Below are 24,194 nucleotides of genomic sequence, written 5' to 3'. Positions count from 1 at the left end.
AATACAGTTAAAAGGGCAGTGTAACACTTGTTTTTGTTTTATTTACAAATGCCCATTCAAAATGAGCATCCTTGAGAGTTTAATCAGAAAATCCAAAGCTGTCTGCATGCTTGATATCAGCAGGTCTGTAACTGACAAAGCCAATTGTGCTAGGAGAGAGGAGACTAATGCTGCACAATCTAACACATTTTCTCACATTCATATCTATTTTGCAAGTTAAAGCAATGTTAAGCCTTCATTCTTTTGTTTGTTTTATTATTAAAATAACAAACAATATACTTGCCTGCTCTGTGCACAGAGCAGCTCCTAGGTCCTGCTTTTCTGGGGTCCTCTCACAGGTGCTCCAGGCCCCTCCTTTTCAGTGTGTGCCCCCACGCAAAGCCACTTTCCATAGGGGCACCTGTGCATGCTTGCTCCTGAGCCGCCCAGTCTGTGTCTATTGACACAGATCATGTGATTTGGCACTGCCCCCCCCCCCCCCCCCCCCCCCCCATTCCTTTGTCACATTTTGCTTGCTGCATCAGATTGGGCTTGGGTAAGAATAAACATCCTTGAGGCTTTAGAACCACTTTAACTTTTTGTACATTAGCCTCTAGAAAGCTAATTTCCTGGTTTTGAGTCGCCACCTACTGGCATATGAACTTTTTATCTGTAATATGTGTCTAAATAAATCACAAATTGCTTTCTTGTTCCTGAACCCAATAATATCCAATGCAATCATCCATTGTTAGGGGTCTTATACTTAACCTGAAGAATGCTGCCTTTTTTTGTGCCTGCATATTTTCTTTTCTCACAAAAATGCTTTAGGTGTAAAACCTGGCCTTTGTCCCTTATGACCAGTTAAAGTGCAATTTGTTGACCCAGTCCGGTGTGTTTAAAGTGGTTGCGAACCCTTTACAACCACTTTTTGCAACAGGTAAGCCTATAACCTGTAGCAAAAAGTGCATGGGCTTCGATCTCTGGTAAGTAATTCATAATGAGCTAGTATGCTATGCATACTAGCTCATTATGCCTTTGTCTTGCAGGTTTATTTTTTTTTCTAGGGTTTACAACCACTTTAACATAAGTAATTTCTTTGTCTAGTCTGAAACTTATTGGTCCCTTTTACTGTCAAGAATCTGGCAGAGAGATATGGTAATTTTTGCCATCTTTATAGCTGATGGAGAATGTACAGAAGACAACTGGTTAGAAAAAGGGTTGAGGGAATACACCTTGATATGTTCACGTATTTCTCCCAGTTTTATTTACTGCACGGTGAATAGATTCAACCAACGTTTTTACAGTGCCTCAAACGAAGTAGAAGAGCTATGAACACATACAGTATTTCATTAAACTAATTTCCAGTATTCTATTTAAACATGCCTTTTCCTGAAACTTCTTTAGAATCGTAAGAATGATGAAGCATCTTACGAGAAGATGTTGAAGTTACGAAGGGAGTTTAGCCGAGCCATAACCATTTTAGAAATGATCAAACGAAGAGAAAAGACGAAGCGAGAATTGCTGCATTTAACGTTGGAAGTGGTGGAGAAGAGGTGAGATGCTTCATATTGTAAGAGGGCCATTTATAATGTACCTGTCAAACAGTAACCTTTAGGATTCAGTTCCTTTAACACCAGATCCTTCTTGTAAAATTTAATTTGTAGAGGTGCTTGTGCAGCACTATAGTAATGAGTATTAACCCCTTCACACCTAAGGGTAAAACAAATCTTAATGCCTAAGCACAATTTTGCAACTTTGACGTGTTAGTAAAACATATATACTTTTATAAATTTAATGAAAATTAGCCCAAAATAGTAAAGAAAATCATATTTTTTTAATTTGGCTTTCTCTATATTTCTTGTTACTACCGTAACCTTCCGCCAAAGAACAACCCAAAATTTTCCTGACGATCGCAGCGATAACTTGTGTATGTTATTGATTTGTACCCATGGTACCTAAAACGTACTGATACTAATTTTAAATAAATCCTGCCCAAAATATACTGACCCTGACCTTTGACCCAAAACTAACCCTGGCACTGACCTAGATCAAACATTGATCTAGGTATTTTTTTCATTTATTTATTTGTACACACTTTTTTTTTCCTCTGCAAGGGGAGAGACATACAATGTATCTTTCCTCTCCATTCACAGAGAGAGAAACACGGGGGCGGGCTTCACAGTGACTGATCACTATGTTAGCCAATCAGAGGCTACCACATCAATCGGGTGACCCGGAATCGGGGGTTTCAGGACCCAATCATTAGTACGGGGCCCGGGGCTCTTGATGAGACCCTAGTCTCTGTGCTGGGAGTCCTCTGTGCGGCGTGCTCCCAGCACAAAGGAAGCTACGCAAATATGCGGTCCCACGCCAAAAAGCCCAGTGCAGTGGGGCCACATATTTGTGTTATGTCGGCGTTAAGGGGTTAAAATTATGTATCTTTAATCTGTACACCGCCACTTAAAGACAGCTGACTGTGGCAAGCTATTCTGGTGTGAAAAAGTCTTGGCCCAGCTTCAATTAGTTAGAAGTATCGGAGGAAGGGAATCAAAGGTGCCTGCTTTACGGGGTGAACATTGCCAGAAGTGTAGGATGCGCTATGGTGGTGTGAGTGAAATTTTTAGAAAAGGACCCAGGTGCTGGGGGGGGGGGGGCATCCTATTTTCTCCTCTTGATTTTGATTAGTGGTAGACATTGTTTTTGCACAGCTTAAAGTAATAAAATATTTAAGAGCCCTTTATTAGAGTGCCTTGGAAGGCGTTAAAGCTGCACATTGTAAGCACCTGCAGCATTGCCCCCAAGCCTGGGCTCTCTTCTGCTTTAAAAACGTTTTGTTTTAAACTCCTTTCTCCTTTCTACTCCTTTCTTTCTCATAAAGGTATAATTTGGGTGACTTTGGTGGTGAAATATTGAATGAAATAAAAATTCCGAAAATTGAGAAGGAAGTCCATCCCATTCCGACATTACTACACAATGGGAACCATCATAGAGTTCCAGAATGCAAAGCAAAGGTATTGTATATAATGGTACTTTGGAGCCTTCCTGATTATTCTAAGTATATCTGTAAATCTGGATTTTGGTAAATAATGCTGCGGCTGTCAAATTAGGTGATGGTCGATGTAACGTAATCGCTTCCCACACTCCGCTTGCGTGCTTCCGTTATATACCACTTCCTCCAGTTTGAATGTAGATATTATTGCTGCAGAATCTACAACAGTATATGTGATTTTATATATATATATAATTTTTTTTTTTTTTTTTTTTTTTTTTTTTATAAAATTATACTTACAGTAAGTCTGACTAGTGCAGATCAGACGGGGGTTCTCGGTCACTCTGTGCCCCTAATAGACACAGGGTGACTTGCACATAGGAGGGGCTGGGGGAGCTGGACAAAGATTCCAGTGCTCTCTATGGTAAGCTGGGTTCCACAAGCCCCCCGCCCAAAGTGACTCCCTTCACTTTGGGCGGGGGTCACAGTCGGCTGACCAAAATATAACTTAAATGTAGTGAGACTATCATAATTTTAAACTTTTACTTTTTATTTTTTTATTGTGGCTCTGTTTTATGATACAAATTGTTTGTAGTTTTTTTCAAACTGGTCCACACTATAACCACCTTACAGCCTTTCCTGCTTCCTGTGCTAGAATAGATTACCATGTCTACCTGCCACAGTCGGTTTTGGGATTCTTTTGTTCGTTTTGATTTTCTTTGTTGCACCATACATTGGCGATGTAAACATAAATACTAGTTTTTCCCCTATTTTCTTTGCATATTCTGCTTCTCTCCACCACTTGCTGCATAGCATGAAGTCCCTGTTTATCAGGCATTTCCTTTTTACCAAAGCCTTTTGGACAAGAACATCTTGCCAGCCGCACAATGAAGATTCTGCAGAATCTGCTGCCTCCTGGGAGTGTGATTCCCGACCCTCCAGTATGCTTAGTTGTTCCATCCATGGGTCCTTACATTGCTAATGTGGACAGAAACTGAACCACACCACAGCAGGGGAAAAGACTGTGAACACTCAGGAAATATCAGGTTTTGTAGGATTTTCAGCTCCCTTTTTTGCTCCCTATTCTAGAGGTTTGTATAGGCAGGAGAGGTGTGTTTTTAAATGTCTTGTTATGGGTCATTTTATTTTAGAGTTGTATTGTAACAGTGTCACTTTTATGCCTGTTTTTTAATTACACTAATTGTCTTGTTCCCTGGTGCACAACTTTCAGCCCTTGGGGCCCCTTCAGACTGTTTGTGATTCCCCTTACACATAGGTGTTTACTCGGGCTAGTGATGAAAAAATATTCTTTAGATCAGTGGTTCTCAACTCCTGTCCTCAGGACCCACAAACAGGCCAGATTTTAAGTATTACCTTGGGGAGATGCAGACTAGAATACTGTAGTCACTGAGCAGCAAATGATATCACCTGTGATGTATTTCAGTTATCTTGCAAACCTGGCTTGTTCGTGGGTCCTGAGGACAGGAGTTGAGAACCACTGCTTTAGATTGTCTTGTAGTAGTTAGTGTTACTAAACTCTGTGTGTGTGTGTGTTTTTTTTTTTTTTTTAACATTAAAATAATAAACATGTTATACTTGCCTGTTCTTTGTAATGGTTTTGCACAGAGCAGTCTAGATCCTCCTCTTCTCTGGTCCTACGCCAGTGCACCGGGCCCCTCCCTACTGCCTAAGCAGCTTGCTGTGGGGGCACCCAAGCAGACAAGCTCCTGAGTCACTGCTTTGTGTGTCCATTAACACACAGAGCTGTGGCTCAGCCCTGCCCCCTCCGTCTCTTGATTGGCTCACTGGCTGTGATTGGCAAAGCCAATCAGGCGTGCAAGTCCCCGGAGAGCCAATATTCTTATGGACATCGTTGGAGGGCTCATGTAAGTATTAGGGGGCTGCTGTGCACAGAAGGTTTTTTACCTTCATGCATAGAATAGGTGCTTTCTAAGTACTATTATTATTGTGTGTTGCAGAATATTCATCACCCATCTGTCAAAGAAGAAACGTTGGATATTGTCCGGCTAAAAAAGAAGTACCCAAAGAAGCCAAAAGCAGAATCAGTTGTGACACCTCTGCCCCAGCCCGCCTCAGAGCCATTGCCAGTAATTAACAAGAGTGATCTCAAACAATATGACTTCCACAGCTCTGATGATGAAGAGTTTCCACAGGTTCGTCTTGCAGCGGGATTATCATCAAGGAACCACCAGGGTCTCAGAAGAGGAGTAGCATTTTTTATAATGCCTTGTTTATCCTCTCCAGGTACCTTCACCGGTGTCTGAGGTGGAGGAAGACGATGACCCCGATGGCCCCTTTGCCTTCAGGAGAAGAACTGGATGCCAGTATTATGCAGTAAGACTAAATATTGTGCTGGTTTTTGTTAAGTGTTTCTTATGTGAAAACAATACTTGGATGCGCATAGGTTTCATTCTTAAATTAAAGTTTGTCCATAGGCTACATTTAGAATGACACTGTTTTGCTCAGTTGGTTTCCCAGCTTGGGGTCCCTCTATCGTGAACCTAATATCTAATGTATAAATTTATATCCTTAGCGAATGTGCAATTTGTTTATTGTCCTGTTTTAGTTTATCTTGTGTAGGGATTTGTCTCTATTTTCTCCATGCTATTTCAGTGATGTACACCTACTGGCCTGACTTCAGAGGTCTAGTCACATCCCTTATATTTGTACACCTGAAAGAAAACTACAGTGATCAATCAAAGCACATTTTTTGTATTTCACAGATCATAATTTTATTTTTTTATTTTATTTTTTTTTTTATTCTTTAACGGAGGGCAAAAGAGAAAACTCAACATAATGACATGGGAGTGAGCCTTCAAAGGAATATTGCATGGCTCCCAGCCAGAATTCTAAACCTAATGCCTTCCGTGGGAAAAAAAAAAATGTAATAAAAATATTTCCGAAAAAGTAAGGATAGAAAAGAACCCAAACTGGAGACGGGAGGAGGAGAAGATAAAAAAAAAAAAAAAAGGGTGGGGAGAAGGGCATGCACCAGGGGAAAGGAAATCTGAGACTTGCAGATTAGCAGTGGTAGACCTGACTATGGCTGCCATAGACTGTTAGAATTCCTGCTGAACCGGCTGAGATGCGAACCATCAATGGGCAGGCTGAATGTACCAATTTGATTGATAAACTTGGGTACAACCAGCCTGCTGGATTTGCTTGTGATTATCGCAAGAGGCTGCTATAGCCGCTAGTGATTCCTGTCTTTTCAGGGGGATGGCTGCCCCTGCGGGGGAAGACAATTGCTGATTCTGGTCAGCACTGCCTGTGTTGATGGGGGAATCGTGCAAATTTCTTTCCTGCAACCCGTGCTTGCGGGGAAAAAAAAACTTGCACTGTGTATGGCCAGCCTAAGCAAAAGCGCCCTATGCTGAGGCCTCTTGGTCAGCCCCTTGAGAAATTTAAATTTTTTGAAATTTAAAGTTGCATAAACATTTGTTAATAGGGGATTCTAATAAAAATGCTTTACCAGCTATGGTACCCATAGGCTTGAGATGGCGGTCATAGGATCCAACCACTGAATCCCCCCCCCCCCCCACCCACTCCTCCCCTGACTACGGTATGAACATGTATACTCATATGTGTGCCTGTTTTGTACTGGGCAGGGAAGCCTGATGGCACCCTATTGTTAGAATAATGGATATTGTCTTGAACAATCCATACTGAGGAACGGGATATTTAAAAAAAAAAAATTTGGGTGTGATCACAGACATTGAATTATTACATGATCCAGCCATATCGAATGACTTGCACTTTGTGGGGACCTTTTTTTTTTTTTATCCATCAAGGCAATCTCAGTATTTTTGTTTTCAAATACTCTATTTTTTATAATAAAAAAAAAATATGATACAGATAAAGGAACGATCTGTATGGTTAGATGCACCATAACTATGAATAGATTCTAATTGGGAAGAAAATCCTACAAAAACATGACACTATGTGTCAGTGATGGCGAACTTTGGCACCCCAGATGTTTTGGAACTACATTTCCCATGATGCTCATCCACACTGCAGAGTGCATAAACATCATGGGAAATGTATTTCCAAAACATCTGAGGTGCCAAAGTTTGCCATCACTGCTATATGTTTTCATGCTATGTCCATATTTTCATAAACCCAGTCTGCATTTTTCAGGTTAGAATAGATGAAATAGGGGGTGGAACAAAAAAAATTCAAAGATTAAGTATTTGCAGCAGTGGACTTTCTATGGAAAAGGGTCCTGTAAGGCTGAGTAAGATTGAAATCATCATTTTCATTTTTGACAATGCAGTGCAAGTTAAACATTTTCTTAAAAAAAACTTTTTTGTGTTTTATAGCCACGATTGGACCAAATGGACGATACTTCAGAAAACACAGATCTGTCATCATTGGCTAGACTTCGGTATAGGCATTGCCTCACCACTCTCACAATCCCCCGAAGATGTATAGGGTTTGCAAGGAGACGGCTTGGCCGAGGTGGAAGGTACATAATTTAATCTTTTCCATAGTACCATGCATAATTATTTCCAGATTTATTTTGCCAACACAATTTTTTTATTTTTTTTTTTAAGCCTCATCTGCTGGTTAAGCACTTGAGCTTGAGAATTCTTTGCCATTTGGCACTGTGCTACTTTACCAGCTATTTTGCGGTCATGCAATGTTGCACCCAGTCGAAATTTATATCCTTTTTTTTCCACACAAATAGAGCTTTCTTTTTGTGGTTTGATTTTATTTTTATGATATAAACTTTGGCTAAATTTTGGCCACAAAATGTATTCTGCTATGTCTTTTTTTTTTTTTTTTTTTTTTTTTTATATAATCTCTGTGGATCAGCAACTTATAATGGGACTGAGATGGTGTCGGGCAAACTAAAACTAACTGTACTAATGACACTGGTTGATTGGGAATGGGTTTAAATGTGTGCCTAACAATGTGTAATCTGTGCTGCTTTTTACTAAAGATCCTTGTTTCTTATCTCTGCTTTGCTCTTTCCCTTTGTACAGAGCCCTGTGTTGATTGTCAACACAAGGCTCTGGGCTGTGATTGTATGCAGCCGATCAGCGGGTCCTGGCTGTGAATCATTGGGACTCCTGCTGTGTACAATCACAGCGGGGGGAGGCGTGCAAGCAGGCAGCCTATGGGTACATCTCGTTGCCTGTCCACAATACATTGTGGGCGGTCCACAAGTGGTTAATGAGTGTTTGTTTTTTTTTAACCTAATTTGGTGTTTTAGATTTCATTGATTAGACAATGGAGTAATTTGTTCCCCTCTTTGATTTCAGGGTTATAATGGACAGACTATCCACACCCCATGACCCCATCCTAACGCAGTTGGACCCGGAAATGTTGTCAAGTTCTTCAAGCTCTTCCCAAGTTGCACAGCCCCCTCCTGATTACTCACGGACCAATACTTCCGATAGACATTGTGAAAACAGACTGTCTCTCTCTGAGATCCTAAGCAATATTAGGTCGCGTCGACTGCAGTGTTTCCAGCCAAGGCGAATACCTTTTCCAGACAATGATAGTGAAGAATGTACCTCAAGGATAGTAGGACATGCTGTGAGCATTAAACGAGCCACTTTACTGAACACCAGCAAGAACGGACTGACAGGTACAGCTGTGTCTAAGTGTTTGCCAGTATTTGAGATGCCTGTATCATGGACTGTGCTTTACAGTGGTCACTATACAGGTGCATTTAGCCATCCATCATTTTAATAGTTTGCAATGATTCATTACATAGGACTATGGAACGATTTGGGAAGCATGTTTTACTTTTTATTTATTAATTCTTTTAATCATCAGTGTGACCATGTATTTTATTGAATGCTCTCTTTAGAATTGGCACACTTTTTATTCTATTTGATCATAATTGCGATCAATGAAAAAAGCAATTTAATATATATATATATATATATATATATATATATATATATATATATATATATATATTTTTTTTTTTTTGTGTAAACTAGGCTTAGACTAATATATTAATACAAATGGTGCAAAGTAAATATATTCACTTCCGGGTGCACTCGCCAGAGCAAAACTGACCTCCTATAAGTCAAACATGCAAGTAAATAAGATTTATACATCCGCTCCAAGCTGCTCTGATCCTCCTCCAGCAACTCAGCTCTGTCAAAGAAACTTTCTTTGAGCTTGGTAACAGATGCTGGTACCCTCTATTCTGCTACTCTCAGCCTGTACAAGCTAAGTATTCCTCTACACCGCTTCCTGAGATCAGGTAATCAGTGGCCTGTTACAAAAGAATAAGGTAGAAAACTAAAATTGCAATAGTGTAAAATCTGAAGGCTTTATGCATGTTGGATTAGCAGCAAGGAGCCAGTTCCTAAATGTCTTGCAGAACAATTTCATGGTTCAGATGGTAGACGCACCAACTAGAAATAAAGCGTTACTGGATCTACTGGTTACCAACAATACAGACCTGATCACGGATGTGGAAATACGGGGCAATTTAGAAAACGGTGATCACAGGTCAATGGCTTCAGTATAAATCACACAAATAGGGAACATAAGGGGAATACAAAGACACTGAATTTCAAAATAGCTAACTTCCCTAAACTACGAACCTTGTTAGAAGGCATGAATTGGGATAAAATCTTAGGAACAAAGCACACGGAGGAGAGATGGGTTTACTTTAAGTGCATATTAAATAAGTGCATTAGGCAATGCATCCCATTGGGTAATAAATATAAAAGATCTAAAAAGTCCTGGGTGGCTTAACCCTAATGTAAAAATGCATATAAAAGCAAAGGAGAAGGCCTTCAAATAGGTTGAGGGATCATCATCAGCATTCAGACTTTATAAAGAATGCAACAAGAAATGTAAGGGTGCAATCAGGGAGACTAAGATAGAACACGAAAGACACATAGCGGAGGAGCGCAAAAAAAAATCCCAAGAAATTCATTTGGCCCCATAAAGAATGAGGAAGGACATGGTTACAAAGGATGGGGAAATGGCGAAGGTATTGAATTTATTCTTCTCCTCAGTCTTCACGAGGGAACCCGGGGGGGGGTTTAGTAACCAAAACTGCAGTGTTTATCCTCATGACACATCACAGAAAGCATTTCCATGGTTAACAGAGGACAGAATTAAAAACTAGACTTGGGAAACTTAACATTAATAAATCACCGGGACCAGATGGCTTGCATCCAAGGGTTCTTGGGGAACTCAGTCAAGTAATTGCCAGACCATTGTTCCTAATATTTACTGAAAGTCTACTGACTGGAATGGTAGCACAATGTAGCACCATTATTTAAAAAAGTGCCCAATATACATCCCTGGGAATTACAGACCAGTTAGCCTAACATCAATAGTATGCAAGCTCTTGGAGGGGATGATAAGGGACTATATACAATATTTTAGTAACAAGAACTGTATCATTAGCAGTAATTGGCATGGATTCATGAAGAATTGGTCCTAGTAGATGATAGGCTTAGCAATGGCATTCAATGCCAAGCTGCTGCTAACAAAGCAAACAGAATATTGGCATGCATTAAAAAGGGGATCAACGCCAGAGATAAAATGATAATTCTCCCAATCTACAAGACTCTGGTCCGGCCGCACCTAGTCCATTTCTGGGCACCAGTCCTCAGGAAGGATGTACTGGAAATGGAGCGAGTACAAAGAAGGGCTACTAATAAAGGGTCTGGAGGATATTAGTTACGAGGAAAGGTTGCAAGCACTGAACTTATTCTCTCTGGAGAAGAGATGCTTGAGAGGGGATATGATTTCAATTTTATAAATACCGTACTGGTGACCCCACAATAGGGATAAAACTTTTTAGCGGAAGGGAGTTTAACAAGACATGTGGCCACTCATTTAAAATTGGAAGAAAAGAGGTTTACCCTTATACTACGTAGAGGGTTCTTTACTGTAAGAGCGGCAAGAATGAGGAATTACCTTCCACAGGCGGTGGTCTCAGCGGGGGGGGCATCAATTAGTTAAAAAAAAAAACTATTAGATAAGCACCTGAACGACCGCAACATACAGGGATATACAATGTAATAATGACATATAATCACACACATAGGTTGGACTTGTGTCTTTTTTTCAACCTCGCCTACTATGTAACTATGTTTTATGCATACACAGAATGATGTGTAAGATATTACCAATGTCTGTAAAACCTGCTGGATGTATTTCTGTGTGTGTGTGTGTGTGTGTGTGTGTGTGTGTGTGTGATATTAACCAAAAAAAAATGATATATCTATATCATTTTTTTTATTTTTTTTGTATAAAAATATATATATATATTTATGTATAAAAATATAATATATTTTTATACATAAAGTTAAAACATTCTGAAATTGGTATCACTTGAGCGACTGAACCTGAACTTAGAAGTTTATATATGTGATATTTTTCGTGTGTGTGTGTGTGTGTGTGTGTGTGTGTTTTCAAAGAATCATGCCGCTGTTCCGTCAGAACTGGCAACCCGTCAGATTAGTTACAGGGGTTGTAAACCCTTGTGTTTTTTTCACCTTAATGCATCCTATGCATTAAAGTGAAAAACACCCCCCCACCCCACCCCCACCCCGTTTTACTTACCTGAGCCCTGGACCTTCCTGCGACGGGGACACGCTGTCCCTCTGCCCAGGGTTCTCGGCTCTTGATTGGATAGATTGATAGCAGCGCAGCCATTGGCTCCCACTGTTGTCAATCAAATACAATGACCCAGGGGACAGGGAGTCATACATTTGGCAGCTATGGATGCCGAATGTTGGACTCGGGAGTGCGCCCGCAAGGTAACCCCCCGCTTCTCCTAGGGGGGTTATCTGATGCGGGGAGGAGCCGCCGAGGGACCCCAGACTGTTCGGGGGCCACTCTGTGCAAAACGAGCTGCACAGTGGAGGTAAGTATGATATGTTTATTTTTTATAAATCATTGAAGCTTTACAATCACTTGGAATAGAAGTGACGTTCCTCCGCTGCCAGGTTTGCTAATCTGACAGAACAATACCCTTCAATGTGAACTACAAGGTCCTGAGTAGCTGTAATTATCTCTACAAAAAAAAAATGCTGGGTGCAGAACACCTTAGAAAATCTGTGCTATTCAGCCCTGTGCTTACAATTCACCAATGAAATAAAAAGGATCATTTGTTATTGTCAACTGATTGTTTCTCTTCCATCCTCCTCCAGTTACGGGAGGCATCACAGAGGAACAGTTCCAGACTCATCAACAGCAGTTGGTGCAAATGCAAAGACAGCAGTTGGCTCAGCTACAACAGAAACAGCAGTCCCAGCAGTCGTCGCAGCAGATACATCCAAAAGCACAGGTACATTGTAATTTACAAGTAGTCTGCCTGCGTAAGGTTGCTGCATACAAAGCTTTTGCTTTGTTAATAGTCAGATCACTGAACATTTCTCAGATTAACATAACCTTCAAATCTAGCTGTTTAGCAGAAAATAAGGCTTTAAACCAGTGGTTCTCAACTCCTGTCCTCAGGGCCCACTAACAGGCCAGTTTTGCAAGATAACTGAAATACATCACAGGTGATATCATTTTGCTGCTCCGTGATTGCAGTATTCCATTCTGCATCTCCCCAAGGTAATACTTAATACTTTACAAGGTAAAATCTGGCCGGTTAGTGTGCCCTGAGGACAGGAGTTGAGAACCACTGCTTTAGACTAAAAATTCAAAAACCTAGATTTTTTTTTTTTTGTTCTCGATTTTGTGTTCTTTTCAAGTCCAAAAACTACCTGTCACAGAATTTCACATGAAACTAGCATGTCTTATGCCAGTGTCTTGCTAGTGGCAGATATTGAACATGTTACTGCAAATGTGTTGTCACTCGTTTTGGCTTTCTACAAAGTCTGCCCTGTAGTTTTTATTCCAAGCATTTAATGTAGGCTGCCAAATTGTTGGTGGAATTGCAATGCAGGCAGTGTGTAGAGCTAATAGAATGTTTTAATGGTTGCACTACAGTCAACACCTGTTGGGTTTAGTGTGGTTGAGGTTCAGTATGTTCTGCGGGTGATCAGGTGGGCATCCTCCTCTTTTGACTGCTCATCGATGAGCTCACAACTTTTCCAGAAGGCTCAATAGTGATACCTGGCATCCTAGGTAACCACCACCATGAACTCCTCCCTTCCCTTACTCTCCTGTCTGTTTGCAACCCAGTTGTTTTTCCCTTTTAGGCCGTGTTCACATAGGCTATTAGCTGTGTGCCAGTAGCACTATGTCCGGCTGTATCTCATTGTGACATGTGGGTGCAGGTCCCTGTATTCACCCAGTGTGCTTTCAGGGTCCCACACTTGCACAAACCCGCATGTCCTATTGCGACACAGCGGCTATGTCCATGCAGCTGCTCGTCCCCATTGACAAGACCATAATAGGACACGGGCAATCTGTGTCTCAAAATGTGTAATCTGCTGCATGCCTGGTCCTGTGCCACCATCTTCCTTGCTTATTTCTTTGGGGCCCGATTGTCTCATCTGGGTTCTTGCAGCCAGCCTATGATGAGTCTCCATGGCTCCAAAGCCTCCTTGGATGTGACTTGAGTATCCCAGAAAGCTTGGTGCTTCAGTGCCTTGAAAAAGTATTTATACCCCTTGAAATTTTCCACATTTTGTCATGTTACAACCAAAAACTTAAATGGATTTTATTGGGATTTTATGTGATAGACCAACACAAAGTGGCACATAATTGTGAAGGCATTTGTATTCAGCCCCCCTCAGTCAATGCTTTGTAGAACCACCTTTCACTGCAATTACAGCTACAAGTCTTTTTGGGGATGTCTCAGCTTTGCACATCTACAGAGTGACATTTTTGCCCATTCTTCTTTGCAAAATAGCTCAAGCTCTGTCAGATTGGATGGAGAGCATCTGTGAACAGCAATTTTCAAGTCTTGCAACAGATTCTCAATTGGCTTTAGAATGGCCCAGTCCAAGTCCAGACCTAACGCATGAATATGCTTTGATCTAACCCAGTGGTTCTCAACTCCAGTCCTCAGGACCCACCAACAGGCCAGGTTTGCAAGATAGCTGAAATACATCACAGGTCATATCACTTGCTGCTCAGTGATTGCAGTATTCTAGTCTGCAACTCCCCAAGGTAATACTTAAAATCTGGCCTGTTGGTGGGTCCCGAGGACTGGAGTTGAGAACCACTGATCTAACCCATTCTATTGTAGCTCTGGCTGTATGTTTAGAGTCGTTGTCCTGCTGGAAGGTGAACCTCATCCCCAGTCTCAAGTGTTTTCCAGACTAACAGGTTTTCTTCTAAGATTGTCCTGTATTTGGCTCCATCCATCTTCCCATTAACTCTGACCAGCTTCCCTTGTCCCTGCTGAAGAAAAGCATCCCCACAACATGATGCTGCCACCACCACCGTGTTTCACAGTGGGGATGGTGTGTTCAGGGTGAAGTGCAGTGTTAGTTTTCCGCCACACATAGCGTTTTGCTTTTAGGCCAAAAACTAAAATTTTGGTCTCATCTGACCAGAGCACCTTCTTCCACATGTTTGCTGTGTCCCCCACATGGCTTTTCGCAAACTGAAAAAGACTTCTTATGGCTTTCTTCTTGCCACTCTTCCATAAAGGCCAGATTTGTGTAGTGCACGACTAATAGTTGTCCTGTGGACAGATTCTCCCACCTAAGCTGTGGATCTTTTTTTACAACCTAACCCTGCTTTAAACTTCTCCACAACTTTATCCCTGACCTGTCTGGTGTGTTCCTTGGCCTTCATGATACTGTTTGTTCACTAAGGTTCTCTAAGAAACCTCCAAGGGCTTCATAGAACAGCTGCATTTATACTGAGATTAGATTACACACAAGTGGACTCTATTTACTAATTAGGTGACTTCTGAAGGCAATTGGTTCCACTAGATTTTAGTTAGGGGTATCGGAGTAAAGGGGGCTGAATACAAATGCACGCCACATTTTTCAGATATTTATTTGTAAATAATTCTGAAAACCATTTATCATTTTCCTTCCACTTCAGAATTATGTGCCACTTTGTGTTGGTCTGTCACATAAAATACATTTACGTTTTTGGTTGTAACATGACAAAATGTGGAAAATGTCAAGGGGTATGAATACTTTTTCAAGGCGCTGTATTTGCTTAAGTGAGAGTAAAAAGCCTTCGCTGCTGAGAAACAGAAAAATGGGTATTTACAAAAAAATTGCTTTTTGTTTGGAAGAAGCCATTTATATGAAAGTTAAAAAAAAGGGTAAAGGTACACTCAGTGTTTTGTTACCCCAGCATTTCATTTTCATGATATGTAGCTGCTGTAACATGTACTTGTATGAAAAAGTATCCTGTTCTCTTTGTATTGCTTCCTATGTGTGAAATCCCTGGTGATCCTGCCAATTCCTCTGCTTTCCTATTAAACACTGACCACACTAAGCGGAGAGCACCACGTGGTCAGTTCTCTAGCCATGCTTGGAACACAGCCTACTTTTCTCCAATGATCAGACGTATCCCGACACACCCCCACTGTATAATCTTTCACTGGGAAGCTCACTGTACTGTTTTCTCCTCCCCTCAGCTCTTATGCAGCTGAGAACAGAGGGAATGTGTGTTTTTTTTTTATAGATCTATACGCATATTTTGCCTTTCATTTCAAAAAGTTTTAAACTGAAAGGGTTGTTTTACAAGGTCATCATTTTCAATCAGTTTATGGTTCTCCCTGCTACAAGATTATGCCTGCGCTGCCCCCATTAGGCCCCTTGCACACGATCTGTATTTTTGCGCATATGCATTTGCACAGTTTCGTGCGCATGTATTGAAGAAGACACGGCGCTTGTTTACACGCCTGTGTGCGTAGGCTCATTAAAATGAATGGGCTGTATTTTAGCTCATTAAAAAAAAAAAAGCTGTACTGAGCTTTTTCAAGTTGCAGTGTGCAAAAGGCCTTAGTAATCCGTGAATGGATACAGCATTAATTCTGTCACTCTGAGACTGATGTGCAGTGAGATATTACATGTTAGAAGGTCTAGAGGACTGTTGTGGAGGCTTCCACGTCACCACCTGTAAGACAGAAGTGGTGCACCAAAGCATAGCTGTCATTTACTAACTTTGTTTTTACCAGGAGACCACTTTCCTATTGAATTGGAGTTACATTGTGTTTTCTTTTTCAGGGCTCTGGAATTTCTGACTGCATGTCCAAGACACTGGACTCAGCTAGCGCCCATTTTGCTGCATCCGCTGTAGTCCATTCACCAGCGCCAGGCCGCAGTGAAGTGACCAAGGATCAGAGTACAGGCCACAGCAACCTGAACGGTGTTGTCCAACCTCCAGGAGGTATGTTTTTTTTGCTGTTTTATCGTGTTTAAAATACAATTTAAAAGCCTTAACTTCAGGTTAACAGGGTGACAGCTTTGTCAGTTGTAGTAAATTATGTTCAGTTCAGAAACGAATTCTCAAGTGGTTGTACATATACATCATTCTTAAACAATTATCTGCCACATTATACTGTTATCCATACAAGTATGAGAGAACTTCCTCATCTTTAGGGTGATATGCAAGGATGGAAATGTTTTTTGTTTTTAACCACTTCAAGATCAGGTCTATTTCTGATATTTGTTGCTTACAAGTTAAAGAGGGAGTCCACCTAAAAAAAAAAAAAAAAAAAAAATATTAAAAATCAGCAGCTACAAATACTGCAGATGCTGACTTTCAATAAATGGACACTTACCTGTCCTGGAGTCCAGCTATGTCGGCAGCCGAAGCCGATCAATCGCTCAGCTCTCGGCTGCTTCCGCCGCCATTCTCTGTGAGAGAATCAGGAAGTGAAGCGTTGCGGCTTCACTTCCCGGTTCCCTACTGCGCATGCGCGAGTCGCGCTGCACATCCTAAGTGGTCCCCGCTATCTCCTGGGACCTGTGTGTTTCCCAGGAGACAGCGGGTAGGGGGGGAATTTGCGGGAAGGGGAGTGACTCCCACGGGAGTCTATTCCAGGAAGTGGGTGCAAATACCTGTAGTAGACAGGTATCTGCACCCCCCTCCCCCCTGAAAGGTGCCAATTGTGGCACCGGAGGGGGGGAGGAATCAGATGAGCAGAAGTTCCACTTTTGTGTGGAACTCCGCTTTAAGTAGAGACCATAGAGAATAAAATGGAGTTAGTTGCAATATTTTTTCATACTGTATTTGGAAAAAAAATACACTTCAATGAATTAAAGAAAAACTAAACCATAAAATTAGCCCAATTTTTTTTATATAATGTGAAAAAATTATGTTACGCCAAGTAAATAGAGACCAAACATGTCACGCTTTTAAAATTGCACACACTCGTGGAATGGCGACAAACTATGGTACTTAATCTCCAAAGGCGTGGCTTTAAACATTTTTAACGCTTACCTTTTTAGAGTTAGAGGAGGTCTTGTGCTAGAATTATTGCTCTCGCTCGAATGATTGTGGCAATACCTCACAAGTGTGATTTGAACACTGTTTAAATATGCGTTTTCCTTTGGTGTGCAAGCACGAAGGGCTGGGGCGCTTTAAACTTTTTTTTTTTTTTTTTTATACTGACCCTTTAAAAAAAAGAAATCCTGATCTCTTTTATTGCTGTCACAAGGAATATAAACATCCCTTGTGACAGTAATAGGCAGTGACAGGTACTCTTTATGGAAACCCCTCCTCTGCACTTCAAAAGTATTCAAAACGCTAAACGCATTTTTGAATACTTTGGATTTTTTAAAACTGGCGCCGTTGGCTGCCGCCTAAACTGGAAGCAGCGTTGTGAACTCGCTCCCAGGTTACTACATCTGAGACCCAATCAAAGTCGATTCCGGCTTTGTTCGGGTCTCGAGACGGCTGGTTGCTCGGGCAGGGAGGAAGGGGGATGTCCCCTCCCGCTGCTTGTAATAGCCAAGCAGCAGATTAGCCGCATCAGTTGTTATTACAAGAAAGCCCCCCGTCGGCTCTAAAAAAAAAAAAAAAACAAAAAAAAACTGTACAGGGGTGATACCTGCACCTGCAGGCATCACGCCGGTACAACTACTTCAAGCAAAATGACAAATGGGTACGTGATTTTGCAGGAAGTGGTTCAAGGCACAGACTGTGGGGCATTTTTGTCTTGGCTTCACTACGTACTATTTGACCTGGAACCAGCATGCAATACCTCAGTTCTGGCTTCACATGCCACATGCTTGTTCTAAGGAAGTAACTCCTGAGGCAGTAAAACATAATTAAGGTGACTTTGCTCCTGATCTGTATATTCTATTTTGACACAGTGCTGTCACTTTGCCCTGTGTCTTTTTCAAAAACGGGGGGGGCGGCTAATTAAACCCAGTGCACCAGTGCTGTTGTATAGTCCCACTGGCATTAGAATCCTAAATGATAACTTTCATATCTCACATCATTGCCAGTCAGATGACTTGTTGATGTCAAAGATCTAATGGTAACCCTGTGTGTATTTTTTTTTTTGTCTACCCAGGGAACGCTAAGACGCTGTACTCTACTAACGTGGCGCTATCATCCAGCCCTGGAATCTCTACCGTTCAGCTTGTACGGACAGTCGGACATCCCACCACTAACCACTTAATCCCAACCTTATGCACAAGTACACCCCAGACCCTTCCTATGAGTAATTCCTGCCTAACGAACACCGTTCACCTCAACAACGTCAGTGTTGTGTCACCTGTCAATGTGCATATCAACACAAGGACTTCTGCTCCATCTCCCACAGCCTTAAAACTCGCCACAGTCGCTGCCAGCATGGACCGGGTGCCAAAGGTTACTCCAAGCAGTGCCATCAGCAGCATAGCCAGGTGTGTATTAGATCAATAGGTTCACACACCTTTATGTTGCTGTTGAGGCTTCCTCTTTATTTTCTGTGTTGTATTGGATTTGTGTGTGTGTATGTGTGTGTGTGTGTGCGCAGATTTGAAAACCTGACAAAATATTAGTCATCCTGTTTAGCAACATTCATTAACTTAGATTTCCATTAAAGCTGTTCACATATCTGCAGTGCATCCAATGCGAATTTAAAGTGTCCTGTGTGTTTTCTGAGCACTGTGGTGCAGTTCAATTGCGAATTCTAGGCTCATTGAGTTTTATGGGAACGCTTCTTAATCAAACGTGTTCAGTTCAGGATTTCCGCACTGATTGCTCTCCAACTACAGGAGTTGACACCCTTTATCTACTGTGTATTGGCCAGCACTGAAAACGCAGCAGGGACAAAAATCCGGTCCTAAGCCTTGCAAATTTCGCATCAAAACCACACCTGAACAAATGCTTTTTTTTTTAATTTGCAGTGAATACGGGCCTACAATTCAGACTGGACATGTGTGAACCCAGCCGAACAGTTGTAGTGGCTGTGTGCACTTCAGAAACTGCATGGAGCCTCAACTACATTCTGTATATAATGCTGTGCTCCAGGATAGGAACTTGCCACCCTGCTCCTGGAACAAAATCAAGTTGAGCAGAGCACTGCTTAGCCATTCACAGGAAGCTGTTTTCAATGAATGAGGCTTCTAATTGGCTGAAGCAGAGATCGGGACATACTTCATCTTCTTCAGCCAATCGGAGGAAGCTTTGTATTCAGAAAATACAAAGTTTCTTGTGAATGGCTGCAAAGCACTCAGCCTGACTTGACTTTGTTTCAGGAGCGCTACAGGAAGTTCTTGTCCCACTTTCAGAACACAGCACTGTATAAATGGTATGTAGTCCTGGCTACTTACATTATACAGCGTTCACTGGTGAAGCAAATTTGTTTGTACCAGGTTGGTCCCAACAAACTATTTTAAACTTCATTATAACCTGGAAATCAGCTTTAAAATGAAGTGACTGGCCTCAGGTGATACAGAGATGAAACAAATCCTCCTGCATAAGTTGTATTTGTTTATTCACAGCTGTCTTTCCCCCGCATCCATTCAAAATGCAGAATTTACACAGGATCTCTTGGCACTGAAAAGCAGGGGGCAGAGAGCTGGTTGGAGGGAAGGGACACACCCCCTTCACACAGGAACAGAGCTGAGGCTGTAAATCACAGGCTGTGATAATTTTTTCTCTTGGTGTCAGGAAAACTGGTCAGAAGTGATTCATGCAGGTAACAGAGGAAGGGGACAGCACACAGAAATTACACTTAGTGCTCTGGATTGAGACAAATACACACTCTAGAGGGATATGCTTTGTTCATATTTCATGTCTGAGGTTTATAACCACTTATGGGAATTGGCTCCTGTAATCCAGGCCCCGGTCAGGAAAACGCCTGTCTTTGCTATGCCCATACTGAATACTAAGTGTGGTCATAATACAAAGACTTAGAATGAACAGGTGTGTGTGTATATGTGTGTGTGTGTGTATATATATATATATATATATGTGTATATAGACATATATCTATATGAGAGAGAGATAGGAGATATATATATATATATATATATATATATATATATATTCTCTCTCTCTAGAGAGAGCGAGATGTATCTATGTGTATATACAGTTGTGTGAAAAAGTTTATGCCCCCTTTCTGATTTATTATTTTTTGCATACTTGTCACACCTAAATGACTCAGATCATCAAACTAATTTTATTATTACACGAAGATAACCCGAGTAAATACATAATACAGTTTTTAAATGATGGTTTCATTTTCATTTATTAAGGCAAAAAAGCTGTCCAAACCTGCCTGGCTTTATGTGAAAAAGTATTTGCCCCCTAAACCTAATAACTGGTTGTACCACCCTTGGCGGCAACAACTGCAATCAGGTGTTTGCGATAACTGGCAATGAGTCTTTCACATTGATGTGGAGCCCATCCCAGGCTGGGCACTCCTGGGAAGGTTCACCACTGTTCCAAGTTATCTCCATTTGTGGATAATGGCTCTCCCGTGGTTCACTGGAGTCCCAAAACCTTAGAAATGGCTTTGAAACCCTTCCTAGACTGATAAATGTACATTACTTTGTTACTAATCTGTTCTTGATTTGTTTTTAGCTTGAGGCATGATGTGTGGCTTTTTGTGATCTGTTGGCATGCTTCACTTTGTCAGACAGCTTCTATTTATGTGTTTTTTTTTTTTTTTTTTTTTTTTTATATTCAACAGGTCTGGTAGTAATAAGGACTGGGTGTGGCAAGTGAAATTTAACTTGGCTTTCCAAAAAAATGTGGTTAATCATAGTTCATTCATGATTCAGCATGGGAGGGGGCAATTACTTTTTCACATAGGGCAAGGCAGGTTTGAACAGCTTTTTTTCCCCTTAATAAATAATTTTAAAACTGCATCTTGCGTTTACTCAGGTTATCTTTGTATAATATTAAAATTTGTTTGATCTGATTCATTTAAGTGTGAGAAACATGCAAAAAAATCAGGAAGGGGGCAAATACTTTTTCACACAACTGTATGTGTGTATTTAACAAAAATCGAACATAAATGTAACTTTATTGAAGATAGATGAATATCAGCTTTATGTGGCATTTTATATAGCTTCCTTGTCCTGTTGAAAGTCAAGAATGCAAAGACCTCCATGGTAATAACCATTCTATTTGTTTTTCATTGTTTTTTTTTCAGAGAGAACCACGAGCCGGAAAGGTTGGGTTTGAATGGAATTGCAGACACAACAGTAGCAATGGAGGTGACATAACTTCAAAGCATGGACTTTGCCTGACTGTTCAGGCTTTACCTTTCCACCGAAAATGCAAAGCGCTATTCTCTGCGGATCAGAGCGCGCTAACATGGACCTAACCACAGACTGTGTATGGGACATCTTCCCATTCCACTCTATGTATATTTTGTAAAATTGGATAAAATCACTACCTTGTAAAATAGTTTATTTGTATCATCCATATTATTTCTGTTACTTGAATAGTTGATATTCATCATCATGCTTTTGCACTTGAATTTGCAACTGAATGGATATAAAAAAAAGAAAAAACAAATCTTTAATGGGATCATGAGCATGAAATGGGGTCCTGCATCACTTGTTTTAACTATTTATTTTGCCATGTTTACATTTTGTATCTTGTACAAATAAATCCAACTTTGTGTCTGAAGCAAACGTCAAAGTGGGGCCATTTCCTGTACACAGAGGAGCTGCCGTTTGTTTTTTTTTTTTGTTTTTTTTTTTTGTTCTATTTGTTTTTTTTTTTTTTTGTTTGTGACTAAGCCAATAGCCACCCTGTCAGCTCATGCATTGGTGATGTCACCTGTTTCTAGTGAACTGATTGGTAGCTTACCTCTTATTGGCTCAGCCTGCAAAATGGCCGCTTCTTGCTGTGTATAGCTAAGCGGCCCAGCTTAAACCTTCATAGCTAGGAAATAAAACCCTCTTGTAATTTTTTTATAAAACGACATGTAAAGTTTTCACTTACATTTTTTTTTAAGAATTGTTTGACATTCCCAACCCCCCTCATCCCCTTTTTTATTTGTAATACTCAGCACTTCATTGTCAGATACAAAGTTTGAGGCAAAAATAGTATTTTCAATTACCGGGGGGAGGGGGATTAATGCATACAAAATCTAATGTAGACACTCGCTCTTTTCCATATATTTTGAATGTACATTTCTATTTATAATTCCAGTTTATAAGAGTAACAAAGTCTATTGAAGGAAATAAGCATTTGGCACCTGAGCTGCATAGATATTTCCATTTTATCTTAAAGAAACGCCTATTTTATTCCTCCCTCAGACTTTAATGAAGGATTCTGGTGAGCACTGTCTGGATATGAAATGTTTGGTACATTAGTATAAATTGTAACAAAATTGGTGTCAGTAGTTTTGTGTATGTATATGGGCACGGAGAGAAGCCATAACCAAGAATCAAAGTGAGAAATGAATTGATCACACCCGAATAAGTATAAGTTTCCAGCCCAGAAATATAATACTAACTTGATGTTCTGAGTCAAACTCTTTTAGCCGACTCCAAAGTTGCGTGATTTTCATTGCGGCGTTGGAGTCCGACTTTGAAGTGACTCTGATAAGCCTTTTACACTCTCTGGCATTGAAGTTGCCAAAGTTGGATCAAAATAGTGCTGGAACCTTTTCTGAAGTCACAGCGACTTCTTCAGTGGTGTCAATTGGAATGGTTCTCATAGAGATGCATGGCATTCCACATGTCCTGTGACTTGGGGTCTCGAAAGTCAGATCCTATGACTCAGTTCACACTGCTGCAACCTGGAATCCGACTTGTGAGACCCCAAGTCACAGGACATGTGAAATCCAATGTTTAATCAATGAGGGCTGTCTTTCTTAATTAGCACTACTGAAGTCTCTTCAACTTTAGAAAAGGTTCCTGTACTACTTCAAGGTGACTTCTATCTGACTTGTGCCCAGAGACTTTAAAGTGTTACTAAACCCACAACAGTAAAATCAGTCTGTATTTGCAGTAAAGCATGCTTTTTGTACTCACTGTGGAAGTTAAGGGGTTAATCCTCTGCATTGTGTAAAAAAAGGCTGTTTGATCCTGTCTTTTCTGATTCTCCCAAATTCCATCTCCTGATAGTACAGATTCTAGGGGACAAGCTGCACTTGTTGAGTTTGGTGTGTATGGCTGGAGAGTTTTTTCTTTTTCTTGGGAGAGTGCATGTGATTAGCACAGTCAAGGCAGAGGTTCAGGGGTCCTGCAGCCTCGTAGGACAATCATTGGAGGATGAAAACTCCTCCTACAAACTCTAACCAGATACTAATAGAAGTCACAAGGTTGTTCTAACTGATGAGAAAAGATATTTAGCAATTTATATTTACTAAAACTTGCATTTTCATGTACTGTGTGAGACCAGATATAGTGAATGCAGGCTCCTGGCTTTAGTAACACTTTAATGAAAGTCGGATCCTCCTCTATATTGATGTGATTTGGATCTGACATTACAGGAAGATTACCCAGGCAGTGTATGGCATCTTCCTGTATGCCGTTATCTCTGCATACTTGCACAAGACAGTCTTGTCTACAAAGTGGTACTCAAACCTCATAAAATTGCCCCGTGAGTCACGAGACTTTCAGCCTCACGAGCCCCAGTGAACTCCTCAGCACGACCTTGTCACAGGATCACATTGAAATGAAGCCAAGCCTGTAGAGAGGAAAAAAAAAAATTATATATATAATTAGTCAGTGACTCAAAGTACTGGAACAAGAGTAACCCCCAAAAAAGACACTTTTTTTATGGGATGGTTTTTATACATACAGTGCTTTCAATCTTTGCTTCTGTGTGTGGTCACTGCTTCTTGTTATGCTAAGCAGTCCTGAGCCATATAAAAAAACTATGCTGCAACAGAAGCTTATATGATTTTGGTTCTATTCTTTCTGCTTGAGGAAAAGTTGGAAAC

General features: G+C 40.8%; 1 protein-coding gene across 1 annotated transcript in view; it reads left to right on the top strand.

The window, feature by feature from the left end:
- Positions 1 to 22,638, top strand: part of EPC2 (enhancer of polycomb homolog 2) — a 97,975-nt gene extending 75,337 nt beyond the window's left edge. The window contains exons 5-14 of the mRNA XM_073634211.1: positions 1,384 to 1,532; positions 2,858 to 2,990; positions 4,948 to 5,142; positions 5,234 to 5,323; positions 7,309 to 7,454; positions 8,254 to 8,582; positions 12,130 to 12,266; positions 16,072 to 16,234; positions 18,369 to 18,702; positions 21,444 to 22,638. Of these exons, the coding sequence (XP_073490312.1) occupies positions 1,384 to 1,532; positions 2,858 to 2,990; positions 4,948 to 5,142; positions 5,234 to 5,323; positions 7,309 to 7,454; positions 8,254 to 8,582; positions 12,130 to 12,266; positions 16,072 to 16,234; positions 18,369 to 18,702; positions 21,444 to 21,516 (1,749 nt within the window). The 3' untranslated portion in view covers positions 21,517 to 22,638. The remainder of the gene's footprint in view (positions 1 to 1,383; positions 1,533 to 2,857; positions 2,991 to 4,947; positions 5,143 to 5,233; positions 5,324 to 7,308; positions 7,455 to 8,253; positions 8,583 to 12,129; positions 12,267 to 16,071; positions 16,235 to 18,368; positions 18,703 to 21,443) is intronic.
- Positions 22,639 to 24,194: the final 1,556 nt, after the last annotated feature.

This window comes from Aquarana catesbeiana, linkage group LG06 (assembly GCF_042186555.1).
Source record: "Aquarana catesbeiana isolate 2022-GZ linkage group LG06, ASM4218655v1, whole genome shotgun sequence".
NCBI classification, from domain to species: Eukaryota; Metazoa; Chordata; class Amphibia; order Anura; family Ranidae; genus Aquarana; species Aquarana catesbeiana.
This window is presented reverse-complemented; position numbering and strand designations above follow the sequence as displayed.